Source organism: Olea europaea, chromosome 17 (genome assembly GCF_002742605.1).
Source record: "Olea europaea var. sylvestris chromosome 17, O_europaea_v1, whole genome shotgun sequence".
Taxonomy (NCBI): Eukaryota; Viridiplantae; Streptophyta; class Magnoliopsida; order Lamiales; family Oleaceae; genus Olea; species Olea europaea.
In genome coordinates this window covers 4,642,072-4,662,596 of record NC_036253.1, presented here as the reverse complement: position 1 = coordinate 4,662,596, position 20,525 = coordinate 4,642,072, and the positions used below count along the sequence as shown (strand labels likewise).

General features: G+C 35.9%; 1 protein-coding gene and 1 long non-coding RNA gene across 2 annotated transcripts; both read left to right on the top strand.

Annotated features, from left to right (window-relative positions):
* Nucleotides 1-1,831: 1,831 nt before the first annotated feature.
* On the top strand, nucleotides 1,832-3,491 carry LOC111365543 (heat stress transcription factor A-1d-like). The gene is made up of 3 exons (XM_022986099.1): nucleotides 1,832-2,064; nucleotides 2,419-2,524; nucleotides 2,940-3,491. The coding sequence occupies exons 1-3, from the start codon at nucleotides 1,832-1,834 to the stop codon at nucleotides 3,489-3,491; spliced, it is 891 nt and encodes a 296-aa protein (XP_022841867.1).
* Nucleotides 3,492-6,882: 3,391 nt separating this feature from the next.
* LOC111365788 lies at nucleotides 6,883-18,079 on the top strand. The gene is made up of 3 exons (XR_002697486.1): nucleotides 6,883-6,959; nucleotides 7,158-7,258; nucleotides 17,356-18,079. It is a non-coding gene; the product is annotated as an uncharacterized LOC111365788 (long non-coding RNA).
* The last annotated feature ends 2,446 nt before the right edge of the window (nucleotides 18,080-20,525 follow it).

Sequence of the window (20,525 nt, the reverse complement as noted above, 5' to 3'; positions counted from 1 at the left end):
GGGAAGATCTAGTGGATCATTGAGGAAAGGTGCAGTTTCTGGAAGCCGCGACACTTTCACCATGGGAAATGACTTTGATCCTACTGTTCTCGCATTCCTGAGGCTAGTCCAGGGGCTATGCACATAATCTCAAGTCGGCAAAGAAGTTCACCACTAGGTGTATCATCAGGCCCCAAGCTCGCTTCCACTGGCAGGAATAATTCTTACATAAAGAACTATGAGTCCACAATAAAGGGTATTGAGAATTTGAATTTCAATGATGAAGAGAGGGTACATTATTGAATGCCTGCATTATCACATTCTTGTATATTGTCAGATTGTGTGATAGATGTGATGTACGACTAAGACTGTTGAAGATGCTTTTGAGGAAGATTTGATTTGGAAAATGAAGGAAACGGGAAGTTGGTATTTGTGCTGATGAAGATTTGTAGCCAATAAATAGTTATGCTCCGAAGTTTCAGCCTCACATTAAGACCAATTTTTGACATAGCAAACGATCAAGTTGACGAATGATGCCTAAAGCAAAGTTGTAGCCTTTTGAGTTAGCTTACCAATGCATCTTGAATCATCTCAATTGGACATCGGATGCAAAAGTTATGTTAAAAATATTGAAAGATGCGCAGTCTACCTTTTAAGCCGAACCGGGCGCCATAGCGCCCTTCTTGGGCACCGCAGCGACCATATGACTGAAAATTAACAGAACAAGTGGCGCCGCGGCTCCCATATTTGGTGCCGAGGCGCCGAATATGCGGGAGAACGCATTTTTATGCTTTTGGACTTTTTTATTGGCCCAATTCAACCCTATTTCATCCAAGACCCCTAACATACTATAAGTACCATTCAAAAATCCTATTTTCAGGAGAGAATGGAAGTGGGCAAGATTGAAGAATTCAACCACACAATTTGAAGGAGGCAAAAAAATTGAAGACATCAAAAAGAAGGATGAACAACATCAAGAAAGAAGATTGAAGATCTACCCAAAAGACTAGTTTTTTCTATCATTTTCCTTATGTTGTTTATTATAATTCCTATAATTTTCATTTATTATACCATGAATTAAATAATTTATCTAGGGGATTGATGTAGTCGAATCAAGATTATGGTTTGATGATTTTATAATTATTTATTTGATTTTCCTGCATATATTTAATTGTATCATGATGTTAAAGTTTTCAATTGTCTGATCAACAATTGGATAATTTGATGCTAGTTAATTTCGGCGCTCGAGAGAGTGGGAATTTAGGCGTGATCATAAGAGTGATACAACATAGAATTTATAGGTTTCGAGAGAAAGTATAAATTTGTGAAGCTTATTCCATAAAAGAATCGGATCTTTAGTAAATTTTTTATTTTCAATTTTGAATAGAGATGCTAGAATTGGGATTTAGGGTTAATTTCTAATCGGTGCTCAAGAGAGGGGGTTAGAAATACATTAGGATTCTTACTTCTAAATATGGGAAAATTAATTGGAATAACTTGAATTCGTTGAATCATAATTGAAAGTTACGTGAAATCAATCCCTATGCCTTCTCATTTGATAATTTGTATTCCCCAAATTTGTCACATCCAATCACGTTAGTTTAGTTTAAATCGTTCATTCATAAAACATCAATTCAATCATACATTCATCTAAATAAAGTAGAAATTACATAATTATAGTACTTAGGGAAAATTAAATACAATCCCTGTGGGTTCGACACTCTTACTTCCGTACTATATTACAAAATTTGACACCGTACACTTGTGGTATAATTTCACGTCGTGGAAAACGCGTGGCAGCGGTGGAGGGTTTTGTTCATAACAATCGATGCCTATAGAGAGGCTGAAGGAAATGGTGCCGCCGCCATTCTTGAAGAAGACATTTCAAATGGTGGATGATCTGAATACAGATTCTGTAATATCTTGGAGTTCAACAAGGAATAGTTTTATTGTTTGGGATCCTCACAAATTCTCCATGGATTTGCTCCCTAAACACTTCAAGCACAATAATTTCTCCAGCTTTGTTCGACAACTAAATACTTATGTAAAAGCATCAATTCTCCCATTTTTGGTGTGGCTTAAAAAGTAGACAAAAACCTAAGTTAAAGTTAATAAACAATTTGGGAATGGGATCACAACTGTTATCAATTTTTTCATCATACATTTCATGAATGAAATCTACTAAAAATCTAATTTTTAGCTAAACCAAATAAGCGGGTTTAGTATACGTACTGATTTTGTTTATTGTTTTAGAACTCTGCTGCGCATAAAAGTTGGTTAAAAATTCCGGGTTTTGATTTTTGTACTGAACCCTGGGCCTCTTGTCATAGGATTAGTAATTAGTCTCAAGGTCAGGTAAAGACGGAGGAGGGTTGTATTACGGTTGATAGCCTCGTAGAATTTTATGAAACGAATCTTAGTGTGCTAATCTCGAAAAAGGATTCAAGTAGTTGGTTTCACGGTTGGTCTCTTAAAACTTCGACTTCCTAGTACTCCCCTTATAATTCTCATAGTCGATCTTAAGTTTAGACAAAGGGGGAAGAATGTGTTATGTTGACATACTGATTGAAATTTTGTCAAATATTACCAAGAATCATGACATATCCATTTTGTGCTGATTTGACGAAAAAAGATTCTCGTAGTTGATTCTTAAATGGTAGGACTTAGATCTTTCTCTTTTTGGGTTCTTATATAGCTTTTTGTGCTGATTTTTATGTGGTTTTGTTTTTTTCGGGGTTTTTTTCTATTGACACTGGAATGAAATGCCTCTAGATTGTATCCCTAACCCATAAAATCCAATCGTTTTGGGTTTTTCTTGTTCTGGTCATTGCTTTCTGCTCAGATGACTCGAATATTTTTTAATTTTGATTATGCCTCTTTTATAATTTCAAGATGATTTAGCTGGGAATTAAATTTTGTAGATGAGAATATAATTGGGATCTTGTTATGCAATCGTCCAGGGTTTCAGAAAGATCGATGCCGATAGGTGGGAATTTGTGAACGAGGGGTTTCAGCAAGGGAAGATACATTTGCTGAAGAACGTTAAAAGAAAAAATCAACGTACCCAAATCATTCATCAGAAAGTAGCATCACAATCTTGGTTAGACTCGTCCGAGTACGGGCTAGAAAATGAACTTGAGAAGTTGAGGAAGGATCAAGACATACTGAAAATGGAAATCTTGAAACTAAAGAAGCAGCAAGAGAACAAGGAAAATTATCGGTCTTCCATTAAAGATCGTCTGCAAAACGCTGAAACAAAGCAGAGAAATACGGTGGTATACTTGGTTAAAGTATTGAAGGATCCTCTCTTTTTGCAGTTTATTAAGAAAATGAGGCAGAAAAATGTCCTAAACAGTGTTGGGATGTTAAAGAAAAGGAGATTAATGAAGAACATTGATAAAAGTGTTCAAGAAGAGTTGACCCCAATACAATCAGAGATACAAGCATTATTCTCTACAGACAATTCCGGGTGGAACAAAAGGTTGAAGCTTCTTCTGAGGCGAATAGTGTAGATTTGAACTCTTGAACTCGGAGAATTTCATACTGTGGGAGAAATTGAAGGAAGACGTTATGATTTATGAGGCAGAAGCAGAAAAAGCAAAGCAACAGTCTGATATTGTTCTTGAATTTGAGGATTTTATTGCTAAGCTACCAGAGCGGGATATACCTATGAGAAACCACGTCGAGCCAGTCCAGTGCCGGGTGTCGAAGGTGTCATTTCAGGGGTAATGTCCATCCTTCAGGTTTTCATCCATTTCTATGTTTTTTTATAGGGAGTTGCTGTTTTGTAATGTAAATGACTTCTGTTGCCAAACCAGAATGTTGAGTTGGTAGGTATGTAGTGTTTTGTATACTATGCATGTTTTGGCAACTATGAATTCTCTAATATCTGCTCACAACTTAAGTCTTGATCTTGAGGATGTTTTTGGTTCATGAAAATCTTAATCTAATCTCGTTCGTTTGATAGCTTCAACTTTTAGTTGGAGTATCATTTTTCTATTTTTCATTGCGTAAATTATGACTGTGACTATGCAAGAATGTGTTTTGTTTTATTTCGAAATTCACTACTTAGAAGGGGAATTTTCGTCTTAACAATTGTTCCATTTCATATCACGTGTGCCAAGCAAAAATTAAGAAATTGAAATAATGAATCCCTATTTCTTCAACGTGAGCGCGAGTATTTCGAGGTAACAAAAACTTCTGAACTGTGCCCTACGTGACTTTCTGACTCTCTTCTAACACGACAATGTTGATGTTTATGAAAGATTGGAAAGCATTCGTATTGAAACTAATGAATAAATAGGCGCTCTTTGTTTGATCTCATCTCTTGGAGTCCATCCAACATTACAAACATAACATTACGAGTGAACCAGTTTTGAGTAAACCGGTGTGTTTCTCAATTAATTGACAAGACAAGAAGTGTCTTAATCCCAAATGAAATTAGTGCATGAATCTAAAATGTGGTTTAGACAGGCACCAGAAATTAACCCGTGAGTTGTAAGATTTGATTGAAGGGATAGACTGATCAATCTTTGTAGTCCAAACAAGCAAATATAGCCACAAGCTTTACCCTTGTTCGGTTATGATAATAATTAAAATTGGATAAACGTAGATGAAATATATGGTTGAAAAATTAATGAAAGTTGTAGATTCCATAAAATACGTGATCGAAAATAGATTTTAAAGAAATAGCGGTGAAACAGGAGGCATGCATCACAAGCTTACTTTGTGAGTGAACTTACCATTGGGATTCATTATTACCACGTTTGACGATGAAGATGATAACATGTTAATAGTACGGTCGAATCTTGTTTATTCTTATTAAATGCATTGCTCAAAACTTTCCATGCACATCAACTTCTTTAATGGACACTCTTCAAGAGCATTATTCCCTAGTTGGCCGATCTCGGGAATAGTCATCACCATCCATGACGACTTGATTCAATAAGAATCGAGCGACTGAGGGCCGTTTCACGGAGTTTTTATTTTTATTTCCATTTCTTGCAGAAGAGTTTCCAAAAAATTATCCATAAATATTCGAAAGAAATCTTAATCCTGGAATCAACTTTTAACTTCGGAAAAGTCCCGAAGAAAATGCAGAGATATCACATTCTACATCCTGGCGACATGTCATATGATATGAACTTGCATCTATTTATGTCCTTTAGTCTTCTGTTGCAGTTGTTTTTTTTTTTTTTTTTTTTTTTCTTCAGCACAAAGGTGTTTTCTATCCTTTGTTGTTGGTTATTATGTGATATGGAAGGCCAGTATTTGAAGAGTTGTGTTGATAGAACAATTTTATATAGATGTTCTGTAGGAATGTATGTAATTACAATGGCTAAGACTCCCAATACTTCTGGTGAATCTGATAACCAGAGGTCCCTACTCACAAGATTAATTGAATTAAGTAAATAAATTAATTTTTTTTCTGGGAAAAAGAATGAGCACATAGAGAAGAAACGAAAATGCTTCCTTTTATTTTTCTTCGTAAAGCTGGAAGTCTCTGTCGGTTTTGTTGTGGAATATTAGAACTTTGGAGGGTATATATACTAATTTGTTATTTTTTTCTTCATTTAATTTTCTGAATTTGCAGGTGCCAAATACTATTGACTTCCTCCTCTATTTCCTGGATAAGTAATGTGATTAAATTTTAATTTTAAGCCTTAGTATTTTATTACATTATATGTACATTATGTTATAAGGTTTGTCATTGAGCATATACAGGTATTGTTAGGTAAGAATTGCCCTCGATAATGAAAATAGCAAGACTTGGATATAGATTTCACTAAGAATTAATGAGGCTCTACATGAGTTTCAAATATGAGTTACAAAACAAATTCAAACTCTCTATCTCTCTTAAAAAGAACAAACTCTATCTATTCCAAATCCTCACTTAGTGCTCAATTGTTTTTGGCACACACTCATTGAACATACATACATATATAATGAACACGTCCAAAGGCCTATTTATAGATTTTGTAAGGAAGTTTATCATTTGACAAATACGACTATAATTCCTCCTCTAGAAGTTGAAAAATCAAAGATGAACTCGATCGACCAATAGGCTTTCTGTCCTTGCTTGACTTGGTAGATTTACTTGTTTGAATTTTCTTCTTGGTGGCAAAGAATAATTTGATAACTACAACTTATCCTTTAAAAAGGTAAAATTCAACTTTGCTTCCACCACTATCATTTTCAACCTTATCTCTAAGAAGTAAAATCAAAATTGTTTCCACTTCTAACCGGTATATGTCTTGAAGTAAATTCTGAACACCTCATTTATTTTGGAAAAATCTTCCCAGCAGGGCTCATTTATTTTTCTCCAAATGCCAGCAAAATTTGAAATATTATTTGTTTTGCTTCTTTAGGTTTGATGTTAACTTTCCCTTTGAGGCTAGGTAACTGGTAAATATGTCCCCTTTAGGTGGAAACTATAGTAAAATGGTTTTTTGATTACATTGACTGGCTCAAAAGGACAGAGAGCAAGGAAATATAACGAAATTGAAAGCTGAAAAAATACTAGGCACAAACAACCCCGTCCTTTAAATTAACCTTGAATGCTACAAATTTGATTACCAGTTTAATCCATGATTGACAAATATATCCAATTTTAGAGCTCACTGGCCAACTAATGTTAAACCTGAACCTCAAGGAGCAAAGTGGGAATCCTTTGAAGTAGTATTTTTACTTACTCGACTCTTTTTATTAGGACGTTCCTATAAAAGTGAATTTGATAATTTCATTTCCCTTGCTGGCTTCCTATTTGATTATGTTTCCAATTGGACTATTTTGAAGTATCAACAATCACAGAAGGGTGCTCCTCCTTCCAGGACTCTTATAAGTGATATAACAATGAAATTTTCTTCTGTAGGTAGTTTGCTATTCATGCATTTGATGAATTATATGCTTACTGTAGGGCCAAACTCCTGGTACAAGCTCGGGACTACCCCCTGCAACCCCCAATGCTGAACGGCAGCCTGGTAATTTCCTGTTATTGCTTCTTTCTCTTCTTCTCTCTGCATGTGTAGTTAGATAATAGATACAGGGTCCGACTCACAAAGTTCTTAGACTGATTTATTTTTTCACTATTCTTATAGTGGGTTTACTGTCACTCTGTCCCTGAGGCCTTCTTAATGCACTCGTGGGTTTAAAATTAAATATTTGTCAACTTTATTCAGGCGATGAAGAGGGGTGAAATTCTGGACAACTTATTAATGCTGGAAGTTTGTCCAACCAGAAGATTCGCGGTGCAAATGATTCAACCAGCAAAGATGCTGTGGTGAGTATATAATGTGCTCAGCAAGATAGATGATGCATTATCATATCGTTATAAGGCCCAGAATTATTTCCATTTCCTTATTCAGATTCCATATCATAATTGGGCCCCGACAGGGAGTTTCAGAGAGAATTATCGTAAGATTTCTTGATCACCCTTTTTCTGCATGTAGAATCTTCGTCTGTCTCTCTCCAGTCCGATCTTTCCTCAGTGCATTGTGTAAGGAATTTTAAATGATCATATGGACTTATATGTGCAAATTATTGTGTATTAAATTAAAGGTTATCGAATACGATTGAGCCTATTTAAAGTTATCTAATAAAGATGGGAAAAATTCATATGTAAGGTGTATTGTTTACACCAATTCACATATGAGGTACAAAGTTTAAAAATTCAAAATTCAAGTTTCTACATAATTAATTGAAAATATTTATTAATTAAATATAATAAAGTCACAATTACACGATTAATGGTCACAGATTCATAATTATTGGTCACAGATTTACTTATTGGTCACATATCATCAAATTAATTGATTACAGATTATTTCGAGGTCACAAATCAAAAATTTTGTAGGTCACAGATTATTTCGAAATCACAAATCAAAAATTTACAAGTCACAAATTATTTCATTGGTCACAGATTAAAAAAATTACGAGTCATAGGGTCACATATGTTTAAAATTATTGGTCACATATTCTAAATAGTTGGTCACATGCACCAAATACCCCCACCACCAATCCCAATCCAGAACCAATCTTGGTCACAAATCACCACCATGCAATTGCCGCTTGCACCACACCATCGACTGCACCTCACTAACACCGTCAACAAAACAAACACCAATTCAGCAAAAAAGCCCACAGTATAAAATTCAACCTTCATTTCATATAAAATCATTAATTCAATGCCAAATCAGCCAATTGTTCAACCGGGTTGCTAGCCTACTGCTACGACATGTTCCTCAGAACCCCCATAGCCTCTGCAACCTTAGCTTTTAAAGCATCTAGTGATTCTAGCAAGTGTAAAAAAGCTTTCGTCTGGTCCATTTCCAGAAGCTTGCCCGTCACCTTAGCTGTCGTGTCAGGCTCTAGTTGTTCGACCAGTGGGTACAGATTTTCACCCAACATAGTCCTTTGTTTTGTGGGTGAGGCATTTGCAAGAGCAGATGCCAAAGCTCCAATGCGCCTCCCCCACGTCAGTATTGGCGCACCAGCGTCGAAGAGAGAAGGTGGAGTCGGCCCAACCCCATTGCCTGTGGATCGGAAAGAGAAAGGACATCGTGACGCTACGTTCGCAACAGCATCGCCTCCCCCATGCCGTTGCGCTCCTTCGTCGTCGGTTGCAGTAGTCGCTGGCGTCAATCAGATAGAGAGGGGATGGGAAAGTGTGTTGATGTATGAATGATTAGGGTTAGAAATGTGAAATGAATTGGGTAGATTTATTTAATATTTAAATTATTAAATCAATGCCTAATTTTTGCACAATGAAACTTTAACCCAGATCTTTGAATTGTAATATTTAAACACCTGATTTTATGTAATTTTCCCAATAAAGATTCGATTTTGGGCCGTTATGCATCCAAATAAGTGGAAATTACATGGTAGCGGGTCTCTGAAGATTACCATTCAAAAATCAAGGACCAAGTTTAATTGTTCAAAAACCAGGTTTTAATATAATAATTAAGCCCCTGTTTGACCCCCATTACGTGAAAAAATTAATGGGTGGAATAGTGTTTTTTTTTTTTGAAAAATGAGTGGTTGAAAAAGAATGAAAAATTTTCGATTTACGTATAATATTATTTTATGAAAGATTGTGTGGTTGAAAATAGGAGAAAGAAAAATGAAATGTAATGAAATTTAATGTAATGGGGCTCAAACAAGGGCTAAATATTCAATATTCAAATTTAATTCCCAAATCCTAATATTTTTATCCCTCTTCCATCTCTCACTTCTCTCTCTATCTCTCTAACTTCAGTCCCCCCCCACCCCGATCGATAGTCACCGCCTCTCTCCGATGCCACCGCCACAACACTTAGCAGTGAGTAAAACCTCCATCACTGTGAGCGTCGTGGTTTCCTCTCGGGTGCGGTCGCCTTCTTGCGCTGTGGTAAAATCTCCATCGTTGTGGTCGCGATTCGATTTTCAGCAGTGACAGTGTCGAGTATGGAGGTGATGGAAATTGCTGGTGGTGGTGGTAGTGGTTCAAGTTTTATTTAAGTACAAATCAGGTTTGATATAATAATTTAAATTAAAATATTTCACCCAATTATTCAAGCCCTAATTTTTTCCATTCTCCTTCTATCTCTACCGTCTTTCAGTGCACTCTCCCTTCTCCCTATCACAGATTCACAATACATCATCGAATATGGTGGCGATTCACAACGACGGCAATGCTTTCAAGCAACTCACCGACGGCAGTTTATCTTTTCTCTCTCTGCTCCTTTGAAGCAACCTCACTCGCTGGCTCCTTCGCGTCGCTCTTCAATCTCCAGTAGGTTTCTTCAATCTCATCGTCAGCTGCATTCGCTCATTCCGACGTTGTTATTTTTCGTCAACGCTGCGTCACAATGCTGCTGCAAACGGTGTCGTCGCAATGCTGTTGCGATGCTGCAATCCTCGGTGCCGGCATGGGGAGAGGATTTGGGGGTTTTTTCTCTCTTTCTGATCTGAAGAGGTTGTGGTGAGCAGTATATATGGGCGGGTTTTGGTGAGTAGTAGATCTGAAGAGGTTGTGGTGAGCTGATTTATGTGATTTGTGTGGTGGTCCTGGATATAGATGCTATGAGATGGGTGGTGTGGTTGAATGTGGTGGTGATGAGTGTGGGTGTGATGAGTATTGTGTTGGAATGGGATCGGGATAGGGTGTGGTGTTGCAGGGGTGTGTTGCAAGCGGCGATTGATCGGTGGTGGGGTGTTTAGAATCTGTGACCAACCATTTAGGCGTCTGTGACCAGCTATTTCATTGATTTGTAATACAAATTAGCTTTATGTCACTAAAAAATTAAAAATTTGCTCGTGGTGGCGAGATGGTGTAGTGTGATGCCGTCGGTCATTGTGTTTTGGTGTCGTTTTGGTTGTTGTTGGTGGTGGTGGTTGTGGTGGTGTTGTGGTAGGGTGTAATAGTATTTGTGACCAATTATTTTGGTTGCTCTGTGATCAAGGATTGATGGTGGATTGGGATCGGGAGTGGAGTGGAGTGTTTGTTATACGTGACCAACGATTTTGTCTGACTTTAAAATTTAATAATATGTGATTATAAAATAATTTGTGACCTCAAAGATTTGATCCGTGACCTTAAAATTTGATAATCTGTGACTATAAAATTTTTAATTTGTGATTTCGAAATAATCTGTGACTTACAAAAATTTTTATCTGTGACCTCGAAATAATATTTGATCAATTAATTTGACAATATATGACCAGTAAGTAAATCTGTGACCCACAAATATGAGTCTGTGACCATTAATCGTGTAATATTATCTTTAATTAATAAATATTTTTAATTAACTAAATATAAACCTGAATTTTGAAATTTTAAACTTTTTACCAGATTTTTGCATTGGTGTAAACAATACACTTGAGAAATGAATTTTTCCCTCCAATTAAAGTGTGGGTTTATATATGTGTAGATACCGGGCCCAAATTCCTAATTCTATGATGAGCCGAATTAGGTCAAAGGACATCAGTATATATAAATTGTTATGGTCCTCGAATCACACGTAAAGAGAGTACGTATTTTTCATTATCTTTTGCATCCCATCACAGAGAAAAAGGAGACTATGTGTTGATTTGGAAGCTAAGTCGTAGATTCGATTATTGCATTAATCATGTCTGATTCAAGTACGCTTCCACTATAATTCTTGAATTTCTTGATGATCCAACATGAAAGATCCGGTGATTCTAAAGTAATAAATTATTCTACAAGTGATATCAGAGCCCTTTTCATGTTGAATTATTGAGTCAAAGTTTTAATTTGGTTCTTGCAATATTTTTTGAGTTTTCAGATTTGATAATTTTGGATAAAGTTTTTTTGAATTTGAAAACTGCTTGGTATGTAATTCTTGGTTATATTATTGGATCTGGATTGAATCCTTTAAAATTTTCGGATTATGAATTTTTTTTTATTTTTTTGAGGTTAAAAAAACAAAAAACTTATTTTTTGTCTGCTCGGAGGCAACGTCGGCGGCAGCCAGCCACTGCGACGTAACAGTGCATACGAGCTTCTCCAAAACACAGCAGCGCCGAGGCTGCTATGTGGTGGGGCTTCCAATCTGTTCGCCTGCGCCGCCCAATGGAGAAGAGAGGAAGGATTTTTTTTTTTTAGGGTTTCAGTTTGGTTTCGATATGATTTGGGGACGGGGGCCTCATGTGCAAATTAGATTACTTAAGGTCCCTGCTTGTAATTAGGGTTAGGACGGGGGCCTCATGGTTTCGATATGAATTAATTAATTTTGCACCCCTAAAGTCTTGAATTATTAACCCTAAGGCCCCTAAAGTTTAAAACTAAATAAAATATGCAAAATTGGTGATTCTTTTTCTCAAATTTTGGTACTAAGAACTCTTTTAAGAGATATAATGTTCGAAAATTAGTTAATTGAAGCAACATGTTGTCAAAGCAACCTCTCTTGTGAAAATTGATTAACTTAGAATATTAAAAGGTATTTGTGTGTGTCTTATTCATGCGAATATTGATTGGCCCAAAGGAAGGTCAATATTTGGCCGAATTTCACATGCACCTGTGGTGGTAAACATGTGATGATTATTTGGTTTAACGTGTAATCAATAAATCGATCCAAAGAAAGGTTTATTGGTTGACATATATTTATTGTCAGTGTTTGATCACTCACCAAGAGTACCATTTACAAGTCAATATTTCTATCCAAAGACTGGATATTGATGTTGTGCTAGGTATCTTGAAATGGGTCCTACCATTATTTGAGAATTATATTATTTGCATATTAAGGATATTCATGTGAGACATTCGTAATAATTGTTCTCCAATTCAGTTTCAAGTTCTGCTGCTAATATCTCTACTAGCATCAACTCAATTTCAATCCTTAATGGCACGAACTTCAAGGTATGGAAAGAGAATGTATTGATCGTTCTCAGAGTCATAGACCTAGACCTTACTTTATGGATTGATTAACCTACTAAACTTACTGATGAGAGTACCTCTAATGACAAGAGGGAGATGGAAAAGTGGGAAAGATCGAACCGCATAAACTTAATGGTCATGAAACATGCTATTCTAAAACCATTTGGAGACACTATGTCTAATGAAGTAAATACGACTAAGGGTTTCTGAAAAGAGGATTGCCAAAAATGAAAAGGCTGAAACAAGCACACATTTGGCAAACCTTGTCTCAATGAGCTATAAAGGAAAATTGATAAAGAAGCTATGGGTACAACATAACGGACCAACTGAAGGTGGTTGTTTCTTCTGTAGAGTTGCAGGCCATAAAAAGAAAATTGCACCAATTACTACACATGGCGTGTAAAGAAAGGTATTCTTCTTCATTTGGTTTGTTCTGAGGTTAATTTAATTTCGATACCTAGACATACATGGTGAATATATTCTGGTACAACAACTCACATCAGTGTGTCTATGCAGGGTTGCCTGAGTTGCTGAAAACCAAGTGATGGTAAAAGATACATCTATGCTAGCGATGGCAAGATGATGAAAGTAGAGGCAATAGGAAAATTTAGATTATTGTTAAAGACTGAATTTTATTTGAATCTTGATGAGACATTTATTGTACCTTCTTTTAGATGGAATTTGATTTCTATTTCTATTTTGGACAAATTTGGTTATTCTTGTTCATTTAAAAACGAAAAATTTAGCTTGTTTCATGATTCAGAATTGGTTGGTTCCGGTTCTTTATCAGGTTATGATAATCTTTATTCAATTGATATAATTACTTCTTTTAATGAATCCTTGCATGTAAGTATTTGAGGTGTAAAGTAAAAATTAACCAGCGAGAATTCTGCCTCATTGTGGCACAAGAGATTAGGTCACATCTTTAAAAGGAGAATTGAGAGACTTATTTCTGAAGGGATTCTCGACCCTCTTGATTTCACAGATTATGATTTGTGTGTCAACTGTATAAAGGGAAAACAAAACAATAAAAGGAGATTTCAAGCCAATAGGACTTCGGACATCTTAGAACTTATACATACGGATATTTGTGAACCATTCCCTATGGGTTCTTGGAATGGTCAACAATATTTTATAACGTTCATAAACGTCTTTTCAAGATATAGCTACATATATCTCACTCATGAAAAATCACAGTCACTGGATGTGTTCAAAAACTATGAAGCTGAAGTTGAGAACCAACTCGGTAAAAGGATTAAAAGCGTCAGATCTGACCATGTGGGTGAATACTATGGCAGGTATGATGGTTTAAATTTCTAGAGGAATGTGGTATCGTCCCACAGTACACTATGTCGGGTTCGCCCACTATGAATGGTGTTACTGAGAGACGAAACAGAACATTTAAGGACATGGTGAGGAGTGTGATTAGTCATTCTATTTTACCAGAATCTCTCTGAGGTGAAGCATTAAAGACCCCAGCGTATATACTCAACAAAGTTCCAACTAAGGCCATTGATAAAACCCTTATGAGTTTTGGACGGGCAAGAAGCCTAGTTTGAAGCATATACATATTTGGAGGTGTTCAGCTGAGGCAAGGCCCTATAAGCCAAATGAAAAGAAACTGGACGCAAAGACCATCAGTTGCTATTTTATCGAATATTCTGAAAGGTCCAGGGGTTACAAGTTTTATGATCCCACAACTAAGGGAATTTTCAAGATAGAAAATGCTCGATTCTATGAAGACTTGAGTTTGCGAGGAGAGAAAGGGTTACATGTTTTGTCTTTGGGGAGAAATACGTTGAAATTTCTCCAATTGCCATTGACAATGATCAGGTTTCTATCCCTGATATTACTCAAGAAGTAACTCCGGATCAAGACAATGACATATCTCCCTACCAAGGTCAACAAATTGTTCTAGAAGAACAAACTCTACAGCCTCAAGAACCAATGCCATTAAGAAGATCCACTAAAGAGTGGAGAAGTGCGATTTCGGATTATTACATTGTATTTCTCCAAAAACATGAAGTTGACATTGGAACGGTGGAAGATGATCCGATCAACTTTCATCAAGCCATGAAAAGTTCTAACTCTCAAAAGTGGCTCGATGCCACGAATGAAGAGATAAAGTCCATGAAGGACAATGACATATGGGATCTCGTTCCATTGCCTGAAAGTGCAAAACCCATTGGTTGCAAATGGATATTTAAGACCAACAGGGACTTGAAGGGTGATGTGGAGAGGTATAAGGTTCGTCTTGTCGCAAAGGGTTTTACACAGAAAAAAGGCATCGATTATATAGAGACTTTCTATTCGGTTTCTTCGAAAGACTTTTTCAGGACTATAATAGCATTGGTAGCGCATTTCGATCTTGAGATACATCAGATAGATGTTAAGACAGCGTTTCTCAATGGTGACATTGATGAAACAATTTATATGGCACAACCAGAAAACTTCGTATCGGATGATGCAAAGCAAATGGTTTGTAAATTAAAAAAATTCATCTAGGGAATCAAACAGGCATCTTGTCAATGGTATTACAAGTTTCATCAAATGATCATCTCATTTAATTTTGAGATGAATATGGTCGATGATTGTATATACCACAAGTTCAGTGAGAGCAAATATATTTTTCTGATTTTATATATCGGTGACATATTGTTTGCCAATGACGATATAGGCTTATTGCACGAAATCAAAAGATTTCTAGCAAAAAATTTTAAGATGAAAGATCTTGGTGATGCCTCTTTTGTATTAGGAATTCAGATACACCGAGATTGTTCTCAAGGTATTCTTGGATTATCACAAAAGAGCTATATCGAAAAGGTACTGAAAAGATATGGCATGCAATATTGTAAACCAGGTGATACCCCTTGTAGCTAAAAGAGACAAGTTCAGTTTAAGTCAATGCCCCAAAATGTCTTTAAAAGATCAAAGAAATGCAGAAGATTCCTTATTCTTCAATTATAAGGATATGATGTATGCTCGGGTTTGTACGCGTCCAGATGTAACGTACATTGTTAGGATGCTAGGAAAATATTTAAGTAACTCGATAATGGATCATTAGAAAGCAGTCAAATGGGTCATATGATATTTACAAAGAACAAAAGACTATATGCTCACATACAGGAGATCGGATCAGTTGGAGATCATCAGTTATTCTGATTCCGATTTCGCGGGATACCAAGATAGTAGGAGATCCACTGCTATGAGGCATCAAACTGTGGAATATGGCTGTGAAAATTTGTCACTGGGCTGCACATTGTGGACAGTATAGAAAGATCGCTCAAGTTATTTTGTGACAATAAATCAGCAGTGTTATATTCCAATAACATCGGGAGTTTGACGAAGTTGAAACATATAGAGATCAAGTTCCTAGCTGTTAAAGAAAGAGTTGAGAGTGGACATGTATCAATAGAGCACATCGGAACAAACTCCATGATTGCGGATCTGCTCACTAAGGAATTGATACCTAAGGTCTTTCATGAGCACACTACTCATATGGGTGTAATGTCTCTTGAGGATATTTAGTTTTCAGTGAGAGTTTGCATTTTTGTGCTAGACACATATACTGTCATTTTGGATATGGTTTAAGGTTAAAGAAATTTTCAGTTATAAAGTTTTGATTTATTATCTCTGAACTTATTTGAAGATGATCTCACTAGGACATTAAGGTAGACCAGTTGGAAATAGGCATGTTACAGATCACATCACATGTAATTTCCATGCTACACATCCATGCTTGATCCATATCATTCAGTTATATTGGTATACGTGACCATTGATGGGTTTAGTTACAATGAAAGTAACGAAAGCCGCTTTGATCCTATGTTGATATGATTGATGGATCGAATTGTTTGGGGATGCATTCAGTAATGATAACAAAATTTTGAGTACTCATAAGGTTATGTTTAATGCACAATTATAAGGTGACACATATAGCCTAAGTGGAAGATTGTAAGGAATTTTAAACAATCGTTTGGGCTTATATGTTCAAATTGTTGTGTATTAAATTAAAGGCTATCGAATTCGGTTGAGCCCATTTAAAGTGATCTAATAAGGATTCGATTTTGGGCCATTATGCATCCAATTAAAGTGTGGCTTTATATATGTGTAGAGACAGGGCCCAAATTCCTACTTCTATGATGGATCGAATTAGGTCAAAGGGCATTAATATATATATAAATGGTTATGGTCCTAAAATCACACGTAGAGAGAGTACGTATTTTTCATTCTCTTTTGCATCTCATCGCAGAGATAAAGGAGACTACGTGTTGATTTGGAAGACTAAGCCATAGATTTGATTTTTTCATTAATCATGTTTGATTCAGGTACGCTTTCGCTATAATTCTTGAATTTCTTGATGATCCAATATGAAAGATCCGGTGATTCTAAAGTAATAAATTATCCTACATAATGTGCATTTTTTCTTTTACTTTTCTCGTCTTATAGTTATATATGTCTAGGTGGTCAACTGTCAGTCTAGATGAAATATCAGGGCAAGTTCACCTGTAAGATGCGAAACACAAGATAAAAAGTACATGACCTTATTCTAGCCCAAAGGACTATATGGCTTCTATTTCGAATGCTTTCTCCACATTAACATTAAGAGCTTGCTTGTTCTTCTGCTCAATCAGCAATTGTAGAACTAGCTAGACACAATGGCCCTGGCACGAGATTTTAGAACAGAACAAAACAACCATAATGTTGCAATTGAAATACACAAAATTGAGTAAAATTTTGATTATGTTTACCTCATCGAGGTGAATGTTATTTAACATGAGATAAATTAATTACCTTCTAAAATTAAAAACCAGATCGAGTTTTATATTGTTGTTAGGAGTCGAGATTTGTAAAGGTTATGCGTACTGTTTCCTTTGTACTAGTTCTATGACATATTTTAGGAAAAGATCTTTGCATAAATACAGATCATTGTGCCCAATAAAATGGAATAATTCAAAAGGTGATTTATGTGACATTATTATTTTAATAACTGAATTTTGCAGATATCAAGCTCCCCGTTTTTGGGAAGGTCTAGTGGATCATTGAGGAAAGGTGCAGTTTTTGGAAGCCGCGACACTTTCACCATGGAAAATGACTCTGATCCTACCGTTCTCGCATCCCTGAGGCTAGTCCAGGGGCTATGCACATAATCTCAAGTCGGCAAAGAAGTTCACCACTAGGTGCATCATCAGGCCCCAAGCTCGCTTCCACTGGCAGGAATAATTCTAACATAAAGAACTATGAGTCCACAATAAAGGGTATTGAGAATTTGAATTTCGATGATGAAGAGAGGGTACATTATTGAATGCCTGCATTATCGCATTCTTGTATATTGTCAGATTGTGTGATAGATGCGATGTACAACTAAGACTGTTGGAGATGCTTTTGTGTAAGATTTGATTTGGAAAATGAAGGAAACGGGAAGTTGGTATTTGTGCTGACGAAGATCTGTAGCCAATAAATAGACAACAGATAGTGAAACCGAACATGCACTGAGCCGTGGTTGCATGGGTCTGATTCCATGTGCCCTTCCATCCCGACCTTTGGTTCTGGTATCTGTTTCCTTCTTGTGTTAGAGTATTACCGGAACTGTAAATTTGCCATTAGAATGCTAGCTTTCGAGTTTCAACAAAATTTATGCAGTTTTCAAGCATTCGAGTAGCTGGATGGGCTTTCGTATGGGTGTAAAATCCTTGTCTCTATATCATGGTTGATGAACTCATTAAATTTTTTCGAAGTTATTTTCAACACTATGTTTTCAGCTTTTATGTGGAAGGAACTTCGACCGACAATTTAATTTTGTTCTTTACTAATTTTTGCATAGACTTGCTGTTAATTGCAAATAATTCACATTCGCTTCTTCGATAGATTGGGCTATGCTATGGTTACGATCTTAAGTTCAGTACTTTTTATACCAAGTGTCTAAAGGAATGAAACCCCCAACTATCTATTGATTCTGCCGCGACTACATAGCTCTGGTCTTCATCTTGTGAAGATGCACTTTGGCAACTGAATATACTTGAACATGATTGCTATTTTGCTTAGATTTTTCTTTATCAATTTCGTTGCTGAAAAGCTACAAAATGAATGTCAAAGGCAAACAGCTAACATAAAAACTCGAGCTTTTAAATAAGTTACTTCAACTTGAAATCAGTGTGGTGAATGTTCATTGTTCAAGTTTCTTTAAGTATAATTTGTACATACGTCAAGTATTTGATTAATTGATGCGCTCATTAGGGGTGGATTATAGACCTTTATACTTGAGCTCTAGAGAGTATGTCAGGGACTTTTTGGATGCATAAATGAAGACTTTTACAGCCATTGACTTCTCGAAGTTGGGTTATAATCACAAATTTATACAATCCCTATTTAAATAGCAAAAGTGACCAAGAGCAAGAGAGATACTTCACTACATATATGATGATGCGGAATATAACACTATGAAAAGTTATTTAGCCCCATTCTTTTGAAAAAATGTATTTTTCTTCAGTATTTTAACCACACATTCTTCTATTGAACGTGTATTGAGCACCAAAGCTTGTCCAGACTCAGTTTCTACCAACTTCTAACACCACAACCCGACAACAACGATCCAAGACAATAGCCAAGCTTCCACTTCCGATTTCCAATGAGAGTTCACTTAGAAAACCACAAAGGTGCAAAATACCTCATATAATATCACCATTAAGGTAGAAGTCACAAAGAGACAGAAAGAGTAGATGAGGAAATCACACAGAGACTAGCCGAATAGAGAGGCAAAGAGGGCGTCTCTCACTTAGAGAGCAAGAGACCCATTTATCTAGTGACAATTGGCCCAAATATGGTAAGTGTAGGTAGGTTAACAAATGGGTTAAAGTAGAGTCCCAATAGATAGGTAAATGGGCCTACAAGAAATCTCTCTCAATTATAGCCATCCAAGGAAACGGATTGGGCCACAAGCAACACTAAAATATTTAGGTTGCTTCGAGTGGTCCAATTAACCTTTGGGTTGTATCGTCTTAATTGTGGTGTTGTTCAATGATTTGGCTAAGCCGACTGAAAAATAAAATCGAATAACATCATAGCCCAAGATTTATTGGGTCTCAAAAACCTAACATCTTCAATAAAACAATATTACATACAAATCCAAATTTTTTTCTTTATTTTTTCATCACATATTTTCCATCAATACACTATTCAAAAATTAATTCTCTCCCACAAAATGGGACTCAAACAAGGGTTTAATTTGTCATTTCTGGACCAACAAGCTTTACATTTATTTTTATTGTATTGTGTTCTAAATTTGGCATGCCATGTGGAGTGATTATTTCCAAAAAAAAAAAAAAAAAAAGGTGAGGGGTGGGTTGAAGACAAAAATTTAATAACATTAAAGACCCATTTAACATAGAACAAATACCGTCAACTTTACACTAATATTTAAGATCATAAAATAAAGTGGACAACTTTGTAAAAAAACTAAAGGGATTGATGAGTTAATTGTTCCAATGGTTACTGAAATTAGGTTCATATCTTTAATTGGTCATTAAAGTTTAAAATGTCGAATTTTTGTCACTGAACTTAAGTCCATATCTTCGATTGCTCACTGAAATTTAAAATGTCGAACTTTGGTCAGTGAACTTTGAAAAATATTGTACATTATTCACTATAAACTCGATATTTTTCAAAGTTCAACATTTATGTTAGTAAGTAACATACAACATTTTTCAAAATTCAATGGCCAAAACTCGACATTTACTATAAACTCGATATTTTTCAAAGTTCAACATTTATGTTAGTAAGTAACATACAACATTTTTCAAAGTTCACTGACCAAAGTTCGACATTTTAAACTTCAGTAAGCAATCGAAGACGTGGACCTAAGTTAAATGATCAAAACTCGACATTTTAAATTTCAGTGATCAATCAAAGATATGAGCCTAAATTCAGTAACTATTGGAACAATTAATTCGAGATTGATAGTACTAAATACAAGCAGAAATTATCGCAAATTCAAGACTATCCATAGATTAATTGTGTACACCTCTCCTTAATCCACCTAAGACACTTTTTAATAGATCTTGTTATGCCTCTTGGCTTCAGCTCCAGATCATCATTAACATGGTAGCCAACTTAAGTCCATAGGGCTCATTCTGTCAACTTCCACTAACCAAGGAGACACCTCGTCCTGCACAAA